Source organism: Pezoporus wallicus, unplaced genomic scaffold, assembly GCF_028554395.1.
Source record: "Pezoporus wallicus isolate ANWC-B61680 ecotype Strahan unplaced genomic scaffold, APGP_CSIRO_Pwel_v1 contig_9942, whole genome shotgun sequence".
Classification (NCBI taxonomy): Eukaryota; Metazoa; Chordata; class Aves; order Psittaciformes; family Psittacidae; genus Pezoporus; species Pezoporus wallicus.
Genome location: NW_026641239.1, coordinates 496,897 through 514,374, shown reverse-complemented (window position 1 = coordinate 514,374; position 17,478 = coordinate 496,897). Strand labels below are relative to the sequence as shown.

The 17,478-nt window shown below is 47.2% G+C and overlaps 1 protein-coding gene across 14 annotated transcripts in view; it reads left to right on the top strand.

Moving 5' to 3' along the window:
• The window catches only part of KDM2B (lysine demethylase 2B), a 118,312-nt gene that overhangs the window by 85,311 nt on the left and 15,523 nt on the right, over window positions 1-17,478 (top strand). For all 14 annotated transcript variants that reach the window (XM_057422641.1, XM_057422639.1, XM_057422642.1 and 11 more), the window contains one exon: window positions 15,561-15,785. In XM_057422641.1, coding sequence (XP_057278624.1) covers window positions 15,561-15,785 — 225 coding nt within the window. The remainder of the gene's footprint in view (window positions 1-15,560; window positions 15,786-17,478) is intronic.

Genomic DNA, 17,478 nt, shown 5'->3' with positions numbered 1-17,478 from the left:
AATACTTCCAGTTTTTACTTGCTTGCTTACTAAGAATTCCTGCCATAGCTATCGCTGGGCCAGCTCCACCCATAGGAGCAGGAGCAGTGAGGTACTAGTTCCAGCAATTAGTGTTTTAACCGGAGTGGTGTCTGCAGCAGATCTGAGCACGCAGAAATGGCACAACATCAAAACAACATCAGTTTCAGGAGCCTGCCCGGGGGCTACCACCAGGAAAGCAACATTCCTCGTAGTAGCAGTGGGAAAACTCTGCCAAATCCCCTAAGAGAGACCAGTCTTTGGAGATCTATTCAGGGTACTTCCTGTGGGAATATGAATGTGTTAGAAAGCAAATGCTGACAATTAAAAACAAGCATTTAAGCATTAAAGTAAAAATGGAGTCCTAGTGCTGGAGAGACATCTGGGAAGGGAGTGAGAGGGAGGGAAATAGCAGAAATACAGCAAAACAATCTGTGTAATTTGTTGTAAGATGTATTTTTCTGGTTGAGATTCAAATAAATTTTAGAACCATCATCCCAAGTGGCATGGGAGCAAAAATGGGATTAAAACTGTCACGTTTTGTCCTTGCCAGGCGCCAGCTTAAAGGTGTTTGAAGTGATCTCACACAGCACTGCCTGAACTCTGCTTGGTGTCAACAGCAGTTCTAAATGCCAGTAGTCTGCAGAAAGATTTGCATATACAAACGTGTGTATTGTGAATCCTTTTGTTGATAAAAAGTCCTGATTATAAAGTTCATCATCTGCTGCAAATCAGGCATTTCTTGGTAGTTATCAGATGCTAATAATTAATTTCTCTTGCACAAAATAACTGAACTACAAAAGAAAATGAGGATTAAAATAAATTCAAATTTGTTTTTCTCTTCACTGATTTAAATTGCGATTGGAATCAGTGATTTAAATAATTTTGAATAATTTCTGTTCTTTTTCTACTGTAGGGTTGTAGTTACCATGTGGCAGGAGAGAGCTGAAATCTCTTCAGAAAGATACCCCAGATCTGGCTCCTGACAACTCCATTAAGAAACAAAACCACATAGTTGAGGTTTGGGGGATTTTTTGTTCAGGGGACTTCCCACAGTAGCTGTGTGAAACTGAGCCCTTTCCCTGCTACATTTGGGAGCAGGAGGAAGACTCATGCACCAGAACCAAAGACTGCTTCGGGTACCATGCAAAGGAGTAAAGAAAGGCTGGTGAAGCTACTGGGAGTTTCTGTCAAGCATCTGCTTTCCTGGGGCAGCAACTTGCCTGATTTGTTTATTTTATTTAGCACTGCTTCAGTCTCTTATGAACATCAGTCCTCAAGACAAATGCATTTCTGTGGTAACTCCATGCAGGCCAGAGGAGTTTCAGGTTTTGCTGTACAGAGCATGCCCAAAGAGCTTCACTGTGTAGTGCCTCGGTTTCTCTAAAAGCTTTGCCTGGTGACTTGACAGATTATTTCTCACCTTAAGAGGCTGTACTTGAAATATTGTGTCCCTTCAGGGAGTAATTATAAATAGCAAGGACTTGAATGAACACCTTCTTAATCTTCCATCTTTGACTTCATATTTTCCCTTCTTATCAACTCTCAGCCACTTGCTTTGAAATCTGACCAATGCCTTTATGTGATTAATCCATCAAATAGGTGAATTAGAGCCATTTTGACTCTGAGTAGAAATTTGAATGGATTGGGAAAAATGAACAGACATCTGTATTTTCGAGCTGTTGTGCTCCAAGTATCACAAGGGAAGATTTATATGTTCTCTCCCATTGTCATTCTTCTACCATATGCATGAATATTCAGCAAGAGGAATTCTTCCCAACTACATCTTGACTCCCATTTTTCAAGAGAGCAGCTTTCTCTTTATTTCATGACAGTAAAAGAGCGGGTAAAAACTACTTTAGTCTCAAGACCTCTCTCTTAGTGTGTGTGAAATGAGTTGCCAGGTCTCAGTTTTTGCCACCAGGAGCTCGTGTACGTTATCTGCAGTGCTGAGTTGGCCAACAAAACCAAACAAAAAGCTCAGGTTTGAATCTAGCTTAAGTATTTCAGCATCCTCAGGCTTTCCCCCACCCTCACATTAAAACCATTGAAGCTTTGAGTTACGTATCTGAGATTTAATAGTTTTGTTTCTGGATCGAAGCACATTGGCAGAGCAATGGGGAAGGCGTGTGTCATTCCACGTGCTGCACAATTATGGACATTAATCCTGTGGGCACTTTTCAGAACAGAATTGAATTGTATGTTCTGTCCCTGAGAAGATGGCTTCCTTTTAGTTCCATAGCACATAGAAATTAAACGCTGCAGAGAATATAAATGAAGTCTTGTTTCAACTTCGTGACTTTCCTGCAGGCATTAATAGACCACAGAGAAGAGGTACAGAAGTGCTCTCCTTTTTGAAAATCAGCAAATGCAAAAGAAGATAGGGATAAATTCTGATCAAAGCACAGTCTACTGTGGTTTGGTTGTTTATATGCTGGATGTTTCCCTACGTATCCAAGTCAGGTTTGTATGTGACAGCAGAGCACCTGAGCTGTCACAAAGCAAACTGTACTTGGGCTTTTCCTTTGCCTACCGTTTGTTTGCCTCTGAATGCTTGAGTTTGGTCTCTAGATTTTAAAGCTGCTGCCCACAGGTTGGACACAAGTGACTGTCTTGCAGCTCCATGTGTCAGAGTGCACTCCCAGGAAAGCAGGTTACATATTCTGGTTAATCCACTCTTTCAGCTACATCAATTTGCATGTTCCTCCACAGCGTGGCAGTCGCTTCGTATCTTCTTAGGAGCCTATTTCACTAGTTTTTGCTTTTACCGACAGAATATGGCTCTTGGAAACACAAACTGTGCTGTGGAAACACTCTGTGGCATAAGGATCTGTGGAAGAAGAAAGCACGGCAGGGTTTCCTTCCTTTCCCAGTGAATAGTCCCAATCATGCTGTGGCTCTCCCAACAGAGAAGAGCCTGTCTTGTGTAGTAGATGAACTTGATGTTTCACTGCAGTTTTGTATATTAGGTTTTTAAGATGACAGGATGTTGGGATTTGGGAGGGGGGTGCTTGGTTTTTAAGGCCTATTAGATAAAGTGAGTGAGTTACTATCAGCACATTCTATCTGGGCTGCTGCTGCTCCTCTACAGCACTGTGATAGTCCATGGTTGTCCTTCAGGAGATAGTCATACAACCTTTGCTGCCTTTGCTTGTCCTGTGTTGGATGCTGGTTAGGGAATGTATGTGCAGTAGGCATTACATGGAGGGAGCAATCACTATATCTTGTCTTGAGTTACTTTATTTGATCTAAGATTGATCAATCAGGCTGATTAATAAAGAGATTGTGATGGGTACTCAATGCATCCGGTGAGGACTCTTATGTCATACTTCAGATAGGTAGTAGGAAGTAGTAAGATCATGATAGTAGATGGATATTTAGGTTGTCAGAATGTCACTGCTGGTGTTGAGAGTGTGACTGAAATATTGGCTAGAACTCCTGAGAAAAGTGGCATGAAATTTGCCCAGGCCCAACCATTAAGATCATATTTCATGTGAATGGACACTTACACCAAAACAATGAACCCTGGAAAGCTATTGGGTAACTCCCTTATTCTGATACAGGTCAATAGTGATTCATAAACATCTCAGTGGGTTTCGTTTTCAAAGACATATGTGCTGGCCTGCAGAAAGCAGCAGCAGCAGCTCACATCACAAGATCTTTATCCAGGGGCTTGCATATGAACAAGTTTGAGGTTGTTTTCCAGTTGTTTCCATGTAAATATTTTTTCTAATAGCAGCTGAATACAGTGTTCTATAGAGATACATAAGAAGTTTCAAGGGCAGATTAATCAAAGGTGTTTGTGCCACATTAAAAACTTTATTTCACCTCATATTGAGAATCATAGAGTCATGAACTCTGGTGTCTCGTACAAAACCATGGCTTCCGTTTAGCACTGGCTGAAATCTGTTGGTAGGAGAGATGCTCAGAGTGAGTACCAGGTAGGGGTTGTAGTCTTCCTCCCCCCCACCTTGGTTTTACTACTTAAGGATATTTGCATGAGAACAAAATCTGGTTCTTTGGCACTCATCTGCTCCTGCTGTTTATTCTTTGCTTGAGGGTATTGTCTCAGTTTGTGACAACATAATTGGTTTCTGTGGAGGAGATTATGATATTGATGAGACATACATGACTTCAGGTGAGGTGCAATCAAAGCAACAGTTGAGAATTGAAGGTACGGTCTGTTTTCCTGCAGTTTTCACTAAGGCTCATTCAGAAGTTTAAGTAAGGATGTTATTTATTACTGAATTATATCATGCAAAGCTGCAGTGTGGACACAGTTACAGTGATACAGGCATGACCAGGGTCAGGGCTGCTTACTTGGTTTTGTAAGCTGATGTAAACTGTACCAGGCTGGTCAAATGCACGCTGTTGCTCACTGTTTGTCGTAATTTAGTGTTCTCTAGTGTAGACAAGCCGAAAGAATTGAGCTGGAAAATGCTCTCTTAATAGTTCTTTCTGTGTATTAAATATTTCTTTGAATGGTTAGCTGCTCTTGTACAAGATGAGATCTTTTGAGAGCCATTATCATCAGAAAAGTTTATTTTATTGTGTTGTTCCCCTGCCCCAATTCCCAGTTTACTATTTTATATCCTATCCTATCCAAATGGGCTTTTTGAAACACCATCTCAGCGAAGTTTTCCTAGCAGTTGGAAATGATTCCGAGATCTTGTTGGCATATGTGGCTTCACTCCTAATGCGGGCTTTGTAATTAGAGCTCATTTGTCACTTGTATTCCAGTTGTAAGCAGCGGAGTGGAACACTCTCAGGTAGCTGAGGAGTGAGCTTCAGCGTGGGTTACACTTGGTGACCTGCTGCAGCCCTATTAGGCTGATGCAGATATACCCGGAGTGCCTGTACGCGTTGCAGAGGAGAGGAGTAGGATGATGCATGTCATGACTTAATGTGCTATGAATGACATTTTGCCATGGTGTGACTGGTGGATTGTCCTTGGGGGATGTCACAAGTTGTCTTTTTTTCCCCTGTCTGGATTATGGAGCTGAAAGGCTGGAGGGATGAGCAAGTGTGAAGCAGGTTATGTAGAGCCTCACATGGAATTGGCACAGGCTGATGGAGACTTGGGTCTTGGCAGGTGTGGGACCAGACATCCTCCTTATGGATGTCATCTGTTCTCCTGCCTCTGCTGGAGGCCAACTGGATAATGGAACCGCAATCGCTGCTGTAATGGTGTGGGTTATCCTTGCTGCACAGTGTAAAGCTTTCCTTTGTAGCCCTGTCATGAGACATGCATCCCCCCTTCCTCTCCCCTCCAGAATCCAGAAAACACTGGATTCTGATACTGCCTTGTGATTCTGAAAGCCAAGGCCTTAGGCACATGCCTTTCGTGCCTCAGCTTTCATCTGCTCCTGGTTGTGTATGAACTCAATGGGGGAAGAGAGAAACCTGAGGAGACAGGCTGAACATACTCAACCGTAATGTGTTGCAAGTAAATGTTTTGCTCCTGGCATCACAGATGGGCAGAACTGGGAGAACACCCTCACATACCCATAGATTGAGCTTGTGAGAGGACAGACATACAGGCAGTGGATATATAAGGTATTTGGAATAAGGAAGGGACATCATTACGTGAGTCACTTGGCTTTATCAGCAGTCACCTGTAAAGGTGTGCTTAAAGTTTCACTGTATTTGTTACTTGAGTGGCCAGGCTTTTTGTAGATCATGGTGTCTCAAGGGCTGGGAGTGGGCCTGAGGCAGCATAGCCACCAGCTCCTGCCTGTTGCTGCCTCTTCTCCTGGGCTTCCTGAAGTGTTTATGTGACCATGTGGTAAGTCAGACCAGGGAACTGAACTGAAACTAGTTTGACAAAAATCTTGATGCAGGGACCATTAGATGTTCTTCTTTATGGCTTCTTGGTTGCTCAGCACATGCAAATATTTAATCTTGTGTTTAATTCTGTGTTGTGGGCGTAGGAGCCAGAGGCAAAATCCTAACAACTTGCATGGAATAGGGATTTCCCCTGCAAGCGGGCCCATAAATCCAATGGGAAATTTAAATCTCAGCACTCACATCCAGGCCTCTGTGTCTTGACCCTCAGCTGCAAGCTCTTGAGGCCAAAGGCAGTTGAGGTGCTGGCCCTACTGTGGCCTTTGGATCTAGAACAGGTTCCGTGATCGACCGATGTGTAACATCTCAGACTGCAGGGAGGGTATTTTGTAGCAAAACCTGACTGGTGGGTCAGGGTAGGGCTGGAAATGGTTCCTCAGGAGCCAGCAGGAAAGGGAGTGAGCCCAGATGTGAGCAGCTCCGCAAGCCGGCTTGCCTTGCATCCCATCCTGTTCCATCCTTCCCAACGTGAAGTGATGCAGCAGGGGCATCGCTTGCAATCCCGAAGTTTGCTCGGTGCCTTTCCTCCTCCCGAGGGATGGAGGTTCCCTCCTCCCGTCCCGACCCTGGCAACAGGAGGCGAGCCGGCAGGTAGCGAGGGCTGTGTGTGTCTGTCTGTCTGTGCGCGCCTCCTTTGTCTCCGGCAGCCCGTGCAGCGCCGAGCACCCTGCGGGCGGCCGCGCATCCCTCCCCGCCCCGCCCCGCTCCGCTCGGCACACCCAGGCAGGCCGAGCATCGGCCCGGCCCCCTCGGCCGATCGCGGGGCTAATTACCGGCGGGGGGGCTAATTGCCAACGGGGCCTTAAAGCCACCACCGGCACCACCATCCCCCCCCGCCCCGGGCTCCCGTGGGGGGCGGCCGGCGCTGCCCCGGCCGAGCGGCCGCGCTGTCCCCGCAGGCCGGCTTTGTGCGAGCGGGCCGCGATTGGCCGTGCCGGCAGGGCCAGCCCCTTCCTGGCTGCCTGGCATGAATATGCACGGCCCCCCTTCCTCCTCCTCCTCCTCCTCCTCCTGCATGTGTGTGTGTGTGTGCGGGGAGCGGGGCTCCGCCAGCAGCGCCGCTCCAGCCATGTCAGCTCGGCTCCGCCTGGGCCCACCATGAGCCATGGCCATGTCTGCGAGCGCCGACGAGGAGGACTACGAGTCGGAGCCGGAGCCCGAGCCGGGGCCGGGGCCCGAGCTGGGGCCGGAGCAGGTCCGGGGCGGGCGGCGAAGTTTGCAGCAGGAAGGGAGGGGAGGAGGCCGGGGCCGGGCAGCGCCGCGCCGAGCCGCGCCGGCAGCGGGGACGGGGAACAATGTGGGGTCGGGAGCGGCCCCGGCCCGGCCCGGGGCGGCTGCGCCCGGCGGCTCCGCGGCTGCGGGCGGCTCCGCGGGGCGCGGGAGGCTCCGCCGGGGCCGGCCCGGGGCGCTCGGCCTCGCCCGCCCGGGGCACCGGGAGTTCGGCACCGCCGAGGGCCCCGCGCGGCTTCCGAGGCGAATGCGCTCGGGGCGTGTGGCTGTGCCGGGGGGTCCCCGCCGGCCCCGCGAGCAGCATCGTTATCATTGTTGTTAGTATTTGCTAATAAGGCTCCTCAAATCGCTGAGGGGGCTGCAGGACTTCGGGAGAGAGTGCGATGCTGAGCCTGGCCACCTTGTCTTAGTTTGATTTATAGCCAGAACCTCCTTTCCATTCCCAGGGTCGAGGGATGTAGAATAAAGAGAAAGATGCGTGCTGAAATGAAAACAGAACTTTTATTAATACTTCTAGTGTTTATTCTCTGAAGGTGTTTTTTTTCTTTATTTTTTAATTTTATTTTATTCCTGGGGGGAAGGAGGAGAAACTTTTTAAATTTACGAAGTAATTTGCGAAAAATAATCCGGAACATGTGTTCTAGATTGTGTATTTTACTCTCTAAGAAGTGCCTAAGCAATTAGAAATGCACCAGGAATAGTATTAAACATGTGTAGGCAATTTAAACATCAACTTGATCTTTTTATTAATAACTCAAGGTGGTTTGCTCTCTGAAATAGTCTGATAATGTGCTTTTAGAGACAAGTTTCTGCCTAGGCCGGGTGCTGAGTCCATCTTCCAAAACCCATCTCGTTTCTAATAACTTGATCATGTTTTGCTTCATAATCGCACCAGGAAAGCAGTGCTGAGAAGGAGTTTGGAGTGGTGATGGTGGTGTGCCTTGGGTGCTGCCCAGGGATGGAGGATCTGGTGCAGGAACAGTGAGAGAGATGTTGATGGGCTACACAGGCCTGGTGCAGTGTCAGTCCAAGACACACAAGAGCTTTGGATGAGTAACTTTATTAAGGCTTTACTTAATTCTGCAGGTTGTGTGAGTGTACAGGCCTGTGCTGCTGCTCAGCTTACAGGCCTGGGAGTTAAAATGTCCAGCCCCCTTCCTTTTCTTAAGCTTTGCCCCATGTCAGGCCTTTCCCCTTCCCATCTGTATCTTGCTGTGATTTCTGTATGCTCTTTTAGAAGAGCTAATGGTTGGGAGAGCAGATTGGCCTCTGCTGCATTGTACCAGCTGTGGAATCACCATGGAAGTGCTAGTTCTTCCTGGGTGAATTCGGAAGGCTGGTTACATTCTGGGCTTCTTCAGCTCTTCTAAATCCTGAGGCTTTGATAGCATTTTGAGATCTTAATAGCTTAAAGCAAAAATTAATGCAAGAAAGTGGAGATCCTGCTTAAAAGGCTTGGTCTGAGCCTAAATTACAATGCTGTGACCTGCGTAGCAAAGATGTGTGGAACGGTTTTCTTTCTGCTCAAAACTGTTCAGTGGAAGAAGGCCTCACATGGATCCAAGTGTGTTTTCGTACCAGCCTGCTTTGATGTGTAGTTCCTCTATTTGTCTACATGGGATGTGTCAAATAGGTATCACATAGCTTTTTCTAACAGGTGAAAGGCTTTGCTTCTACAGGTGTAGTTCAACAGCATGACTCCCGTGTTTGGGTAGGAGCTGCTGGTTTTGTCACTCCCATCTTTCTTCTCGATTTCATTCCTCTTTCCCAAGCCTGTCTAAACTGAGAAGGCAGAAAGACTGTCAGGTTTCCCAGCAGGAGAGTGGGTAGGATTTACTGCACTTGCAATAGTTGTGGTCAGCACTGGGGGTGTAGAAGCGTGGGATGCCAGGGCATGTATCCTGCCTGGCGCTAGCCATGGGGAGGGCAGCAGCCTTCCACAGGCTCTCCAGGTAGGAAGAAACTCAGTTTCTGACTGTGACACTTGAGCATGTGTAAACAGCCTGATAAAAAAAGCTCCTGGGTGGGGGTAGGAGGATTTGCCCTGAAGTAGCAGTGAGAAGAAAAGCTACAAAGCACAAGGGGCCCCAAGTCTATGGGACTTACTGGTGTCTTTCTTTTTAAGAGCCTCCTACTTTGGATGCAGCTTATCTACAAAAGCATATTTTTGCCAATATGTCTTAATCCACCCTCCAGGCCTAACTTCTACCTCCTTGCCACCAGAGGAAAATAAACGGGGGCACTTGCATTGGCACTGACATGCCAGTTTATCACACCCTAAACCACGTAGCTGTGTTGGCAGAAAAGCTGCTGGAGTGTCACTAATGCGCAGGTGAACCTGCGAGGTATAAACTTGTCTATTTGCTTGTGGGAAATGGATCTGTTTGTTCAGTAGTGGAGCTGTGTGGTCACCTGGCAGTGGTCATGAGGAGCTACGTTGCTTTTTTTTGCAGGAGAGGATGAGAAAGTTTGTAGATATGAATTGGAGGAGGTGGTGGCAGTGGACATGTGGAGAGGATTAAACTCCTGTTTGGGGATGGCTGGGCTTGAAAAAGTTCCACCTTCCCTTTCCCTCTGCTGCTGCTTGCTTAATGGGGGGATCTTAGACTTGTCTTGCAGGACACCTCCACCCTGTCAGGAGCCTATGCTGATGATGGGTGATGTGACTCTTGTAAGCAGTCACTGCTAGAGGAAAACAACCCTCCTGGAGTTCGCGTGTGTAGACTTTTGGGCAGATGTGTTGTAGCCAGACGTGTTAGATTGTGGTGCTGGCTTCTGTTCTTCAGTTAATACAGTTCTTAAGGGTGTCACTGGCATCAGTGTGATTTTTGCCATCTTAAACTGACTTCTTTCTCGTCCCCGCAGAATTCCTGCAGTCACATCGTCTTGTCCTTCCTTCCTTTTTCCTCTAAGTTCTTCCTCTTACAGGGATTTCTGTTAATAACAGAAGAGATGTGAGGATTTAATGCTGAGGGTATGTTGACTTGGTGTGATTATCTAGTGCAGGACAGTGTGTGCGTACCCCTGTGTCAGGGTTAATGTAGAGCTAATGACAGGGTCTGTTTCAGAGACCTCTGGTGAAATGACTTTGTTGGAGCTCAGTCCGGTACACTGGTGTGTGTGTTGCTGGTCTACATCGCTGCTTGTAATTGTGAATTTGACTGGTTTTCTTGTTAGGAAGGCCAAAACTATGTGATTGGAAGGATAGGAGAGGGACCTGTCACTGGAGTAGTAGAGGACAGTGCTGCTCGCTGGCCCTGGGCAGTACTAGGGGAGCCTTGTCTTCCAGAACTCCCATCCTGTTGGAAATTGAAAACTGCACCTCTGCATCCGCGCACCTCTGATGCTATGGGAAGAGGCAAGGAAACAACTGACCAGAAGCCTTTGCTGTAGCACCTGTGGGCTTCTCTAGTGCCCTGCATCAGCCCACAACCCAACGCATTTAGGGTGGTGGTTTAGGTGACGATATGAATTGTGGGTTAATGTGTGTGGCTTTTCCCCTTCCCCCACAGTATTTATTTATCAGATCTTGTAAAGAAACAACAAATTACATTTATCTATTCTAATTCTGTTAAAACAATTATGTTGGAATGCTGTGCCATACAAAGGTCGAAGCACAGGGCTGGTACCCCGAAAAGTCCTGGGTCCTCATCCATCTTTCAGTGCTGAGGCAGTTGTGTGGACTTAGTGGACAGGAAAACAGGATAATTGGAAGGAAATCACTTGTGTCTTGCAAATGGAAGGGATATATTTATGTGGCACAGCACCTTGAAACAACAAACACTACACATGTAAGATGTCTGTCTTGGAGAGGTTTATGCAGTGGGTACAGAAGCTGTTCAGATTGTACTTGGTTAGGAGCCGAAGTGCTTCAGGGACTTGCTGAGCTGGCCATAAGCCCTTCAGAAGGGCACTGCACATGTCCCTGGATTTCTGTCTGGACACTCTGTCTGGAGATGTTTAGTCTGAAATACTGGTACAGTGCCACTGGCAGCAGCTTAAGCAGGTCACTGAAGCTGAGTGGTGGAATAAGACCCATGCCAAGGTAAAGGCCACTTGCAGAAGAGCTCGTTTCTAGGCTGAAGGCTTTGCCAGCCGTGCTTTTAGGACCAGGTCCTTCTTCCTTGTGGATGCAGGGTCAGCTGATCTTCCTCTCCAGTGCAGAGGAGTTTATATGTGGAGTTGCTTGGTGACAACTCCTGCTTGGTGTTGGGATATCAGCTGGGGAACATCAGCACCTACTTAATGATGTATTTAACAGCTGATAGCTCTTGAAGTGTTGTCTCTAAAGCTTGAGGATCTTGGTATTTTTGTTTACCTGAAGGTCTTTGAGTTACTCTTTACAACCGGGAAGGAAATAAATTGTTGCTGTGAACATCAAAGTTGTGTTTCTGTTGCAGTAAGAGTTGTGCTCAGAGGTGCCTCTGCTGCTGCTGACCCTGGTGATGATGGTGGGTGGCTTTCTGATGGCTGCCAGGCAAGGAAGTGACACAGGGTGAAAGTGTGTTAAAGTACCTGTAAGCAGGCAGTGAATGGCTTTGTAGTTCATAGTGTATTACATTCGGATGGCCTAAATTTGCTCCGAGTATCCAGGTGCTGTGGAGGCCACACTGTCTGCTTCAGGGGCAGGAGCAGGTTACCTTTGTGTGTTGCATAGTAGTAATTTGGTGGGGACAATGTAAACCCTACTTCAAAACACAAAAGAGAAGAAGTTCTAGCAGGATGCCCTGTTAACGGGTCTTGGTTTAGTCTTTCAGGTTTCTAGGCTTCAATGTAATAAAGGTAGATTTAATATATTAATCCTAATATGTTTCAGTAGCTGCTTGCACAGCCTTTGTTAGGAGCTTGGGAGCGTGGTTATCATCACTCAGCATCCTTCTCTTCTGAAGACTTGCTGTGGCAAGAGGAGCATGGGCGCAGTTTCTGTGGAGGCACTGGAGAGCATAGGGAGTCCCTCGGTAGTGTTTCAGACAGATTCTGTCTCAACTGCCTGATTTTTGTTGTAAGGTTCAATAGAAAACAAAATCTCGTCAGGTTTGGTAGATTTCTTCTCAGAGGTAGCTGCTGGGGTCTGCTGGAGTCACAGGCTGAGCTTGAGGGTCTCGGCTCATCTCCTTGGGAAAGGAGATGGTAGGACCTGCTGCCCAGATGGGAGATAGCATTGGTCCAGAGCCTAGTTTAGGGCTCAGTATGTCACCTAGTCCTGAGCTTGAGGCCATGGAGCTGCTGTTAGCTGGCCACCGTGGTAAATCCAGGTTAAAGAATCCCACCATCCCCTGTCACTCATTGTTTATTTGAGAGGCAGCTCCACAGAGTGGTGCTGGGCGGGTGGGAAATGGCAGCGATGGGTTGGGAACAGGAGCTGGGAAGGAAATCTTTACCTGCATTTCCTACCCAGGCTGGTACATTGTGAAACTGCAGTCTGAGCTGGAAATCCTGCAGCATCTCCTCACTAACATCGACCTGGAATTTATCTGGCTGGCTGCCATGTGCTAAATAAACCCCAAGTCATGTTGGAGGCTCCTTCTACCCCCTTGAATCCCAGCCCCTTTCTGGGATAGCAACCCACAGGCCTGATTTTCTTCTGTGGTGGTTTTTAAGCGACCACTTTGGAGCCCCTTGAAACTAGATACTAGTGGGAATTCCTGCAAGGCCTCCCTAGGCTTGCTGGCTGCAACATCCTGGAGTGAAAACGTGGCTTGGAGTGAGGATTGGTCGGGTGGTAAATCAGTGCAAACCCAGCTAGGACAATCGCTTGGATTTGTTAACGTGAAGAGCTCTGGGTGGGTAAGAAATGTTACATACAGTGAGACCAGAGGCCTGCACCTCTGTGTCTGATGGGTGGTGGTGGTTTTTAAGGAAACCTGAGTTGGGTGGTGTGGGCTGGCCTGACTTGTTCTTGTACCTTCTTCACCTTCCTGCTTCTACTTTCTTGTTTGGGGATTCTCAATTTCTGTGTTTCAGGTGATGCCTTTTTTTACCACCTGCATCTTCGCAGTGCCCTGGCACTTAAAACACTGTCCTCAGAATTATACTTGGCTCGTATTACTGTGGCAGAATCGGGAGTTGTCTTTCAGCTGGAAAAGTACCGAGTTTGATTTTTCCTTGAAAGAGATCATGTTTTAAAAAGACCATTCTGAGTGTGTCACAACTGGGTTTTGCTGCCTTAAAAAAGCCCTTGATCCTCTTCAAACCTAGTGGGAAGGAGTCAGATGCTCATGCAGAATCTTCCATGTGCTGTTGGCAGAGAGAACTGCCCAGGTTGTTGTACATATTTTGGTTTAATTTGTTCCCACTGATGTCTGGCCTTTGGTTTGTGTGTCTCGCTTCCCTTGCTAGTTGAAGGAGACTCTATTAGAGAGAACGGAGGAGTGATTCATGCGGAGGAAGGACATTATCTCTTATCTAGGTTGCCACTAAGCCAGTCCTGCCAGTGCTGACTTTATCCTTGAGAGGCTGAAAAGTTGGTCTAAAAGGTAAATATTTATTCTTTAGAGTGTCTGAAATCGATCTGTAATCCAGGCGTCTGGTGCAGTTGCTGATGGGAAGGAAGCTTCACTTGCACGGTGCGACTCAGCCTGCAAGCAGAACACAAACTGCTCCGGAGGAGCAGAATCAAAACCTTGCTGGAATCTCTGTAACCTCATGGACTGAACAATGGTTTGTCCCCCCCTCAGTTACCATAGTGGGTCTGTGGGAGGGAAAGGAAAGGGGTCAAGCTCCTGGCTTCTCTGATCTCCCAGCACAGAGGTTCTTGGGATGGAGACTGTTAAAGTACCAGCGCTCTTCTGTACCACAGAGAAAGTCAGTGGAGCTTTGCTTTGTCAGCTGGGAGGAAGATCAAATACTCAACAATGTGGCTTTTCTTCGGGGTTGTATAGCAGGACACTTAGGGCAGCCTTTGTAGTAGTGAGTAGAACGTTTCAGTACCCTGTCTTTCAAAAGCTGTGGTGGAAACTCGGCCTGGCTTTCTCTCACCATCCTCCCCTGCCTTGGTGGCTGCCCAGAAGTCAGCAGCAGCAGCAGCAAGTGGAACCTGCTGGTTTGTTGGTCATATGCTGAGGTGCACAGAAGGTGGGAAAATTGGATAAATGCTAAACCAGATGAGCTTTGCAGTCCTGTTATTATCATCTTTATGGAGAAAGCTGTCAGTGGTAAGAATGAGCCAAGCCAATTCTTGTGTAATTAGCCCCATACAATTACATGGTATTTAGTGATGTTTGGCTTGAGCTGGAAGTTCTTGTGTGTAACAGGGAGTTTCTGGTGAGAACATGAAATTTAGAGGCCCAGAGTGAATATGTTGCAGTTAACCTTATCATTTAAAATCTTTTCATGGTCCTTTAGCTTCTGTCTTAAAGGTCATTGAAATCCAGTCCTGGGATGCCCTTTTTAGCCTTTGCACAGCATCAGTTAGTGTTCTATTTTTGAGAACTTGCCTGTATTGGATATATGGGGAACTACTTTAGAAGGGCTTTGTACTATTTGTGTTTTATTTCCTACTTTATCACTTGGCAGTACTTCATACTCTGCTGGTTTTATAGAGAGATTGCTGTGGCCTGAGCCATTGCTACTGAATGTTTCTTTACTGTACCTAACCTCAAAATTACTTCTGCTGCCTCCTTGGGTTTTTCCATTTCCAATGGAGAAAAGTAGAACTTCTGCCTTAACCCGAGCACAGGGCTGAGAGCCTGGAGCTCAGCACCTCCCATACAAGGACAGGGTAAGGAAATTAGGGCTGTTCAGCCTGGGGAAGAGAAGCTGCATTGAGACCTCAGAGCAGCTTCCAGTACCTGAAGGGCAGCTACAAGGATGCTGGAGAGGGACTCCTCATGAGGGACTGTAGCGATAGGACAGGGGGTTCAGGATGGGTTCAAACAGGGGAGATTTAGGTTGGATATAAGGAAGAAACTCCACTGAGGGTGCTGAGGCGCTGGCACAGGGTGCCCAGAGAAGCTGTGGCTGCCCCATCCCTGGCAGTGCTCAAGGCCAGGTTGGACACAGGGGCTTGGAGCAAGCTGCTCTAGTGGAAGGTGTCCCTGCCCGTGGCAGGGGTTGGAGCTGGAGGAGCTTTCAGGTCCTTTCCAACCGAAACCCTTCTGTGATTCTGTGATGGAGATCACCTCTTGACTTACTACAAGCCCATCGCTTGGGTTTTGGTCTTGCCATGAGCTGTGCATAAATGGATTCTCCTTGCCCTCCTGTTGAAGTGGGCTTGCTATAGGCTTGGGACCTCTCTTTTATGCCTTGGTTTCTTTGTCTTTTTACGATGCACCTTTTCTTGAAAAGGTGAGGGAACTCCTTTAGTTGTAAGAGTGGTCGCAGGCATCTGCTGAGCATTACCTGTCTGTGTATAATCCTGTACATCTGTCAAGTTCACATCAAAGATGTATACATCTCCTGTCCAAGAAGTTGTGTATTTGGGTGGTGAGTGGGGTTTGTGCCTAACCTTGTGCGTGTGCCTCTTTCAGAACAGGGCAGTGGGACGGCCCAAAGGGAAGCTGGGCACTGCTTCTGCGGTGAAGCTCGCGGCTAACCGGACAACCGCCGGAGCGCGCCGGAGGAGGACGCGATGCCGCAAGTGCGAGGCCTGCCTGCGGACAGAGTGCGGCGAGTGTCACTTCTGCAAGGACATGAAGAAGTTTGGGGGACCTGGCAGGATGAAACAGTCCTGCATTATGAGGCAGTGTATCGCAGTAAGTGTGCCTGGTGCTACGAGTCGCTGGGAGATTTCTGTCCTCTGTCTGGGTCTCCTGGTGACAAGGTGTGGAGCTGAGAACTCTGCTTGGAGGGCATCAGACAGACTGGTGTGATCCCTGGCCTCTCGTCTTCCCATTGCTTTTCATCCTCCCCCCAGGTCTTAAACCAGAATGCTACTGAAGCTTAATAGCATAGCTTTCATTCTCAGTAGTGTAGAAGTGGAGATTATACTGGGAGTTGGCACTCAAATCACACTGAAATTCTGGGATTTAGGGAGGAGAAGGAAGTTCCAATTCAAAGGGAGAAGAGGTGTGTTTGGTTTGGATCTGTGAATTTCCTGAGAAAAGCTGTCTTGCAACCATCTGAACTCCTTAACCAAATTAAGATATGGGGAAATCTTTGGCTGGCATCCTCCAAGATGTTGGCACTCGTGACTCCAGCCCCAGGTTACTTAACATCTGAATTTCAGTGTGTTTGCTGTCGTATAGCAAACAAGAGCATATAGCAGAGGCTCTGATCCAGATGAGCCAAAGAGCCGTCAAGCCAGGATCTTGTCTTCCTCGGGGACTGGAAATGGCTGTCAAGGGGATGAGCATCAGAACGGAGCAAGCTGGCAGTCAAAGACAGTTTCCTGGGCCCCTGTGGTACATTGCTTAGCAGCTTCTTGAGTCATAAGTGATAGCTTTGTATTTAACAAATATTGACAGATTCACCTTCCATTAAGTTGTCCAAGCGGCTTTTGAATCTGTTGCTTTCGTACTGCCTGTTGCAGATCTTCTCCTGAGGTCTCATGTCTACAGTGTCCCCGTTCAAGGGTAAAAATTAGCTTCAGCTTTTATCTGAATTCTTTGAAAGGTCTTGTTTATGCTGTTGTCAAGGGCTTGGTTTTCTGTTGTGTTTTGGGGCTTTTTTAAGGCAGGGAATGTTGTTTATTTCTCTCTCAAGTCTTGCTACAGTTCCTTTCACTTAGGGGTTGTTTTTTTTTCTTCCTTAATTCTGATGAGGAATCTGAAGTGGAGGCATTAAATGACTTTGACACTGATAAAAAAGCCTGATAAAACAGTTAAGGTTTCCAGTCGTTGCTCCTGGTAGCTCACTCCATGGTCTGTTCTAAGCCACGCACTGTTCTTGACAGAGAGGATTGGATTCGGCTCTGCTGGATCTTTCAGTAAAGTACATAGAATATCTACCTTTCCGCAGAGTGCTTTTGCAGCTCAAGTGTCTTTTCTTTGAACACTTGATTTCCCGGAGTGTGGCATGAATTGAACAGCATGGATGAAGAATTTATTATTCTCCAGGGGCAAGAAATAGTGAAAATGTGCTGCCTTTTTAGTGGAAGGATTAAATTAGGGCTGCAGTGTTCTTTCTTGTCCTGAGTGATGAAGGAAACTTTCATTCTAAGCTGTGTTTCACTCCTGATAACACAGGCTGAGCCTTTTGGAGATGAACTGGGTTCTCTTCTGGCTGAGTGTAGTCATCCTCTCATCCCCTTTCTTCTAATAAAGAACCATTTTTCTTCTTGGTGTCTGCAGTTTTATTTCCAGAAGCTGTGGTTAGAGTACAGGCCTTGGGAGCCAGGGTATTCTGGTTGCTTGTCTCGTCCTTGCGTGCTCTGAAGAAGACATCTCTGCTCTTCATATGTTCCCTTTGGTGTAAATAGCAGGGGAGTATTCCAGTCTTGACAGCAGC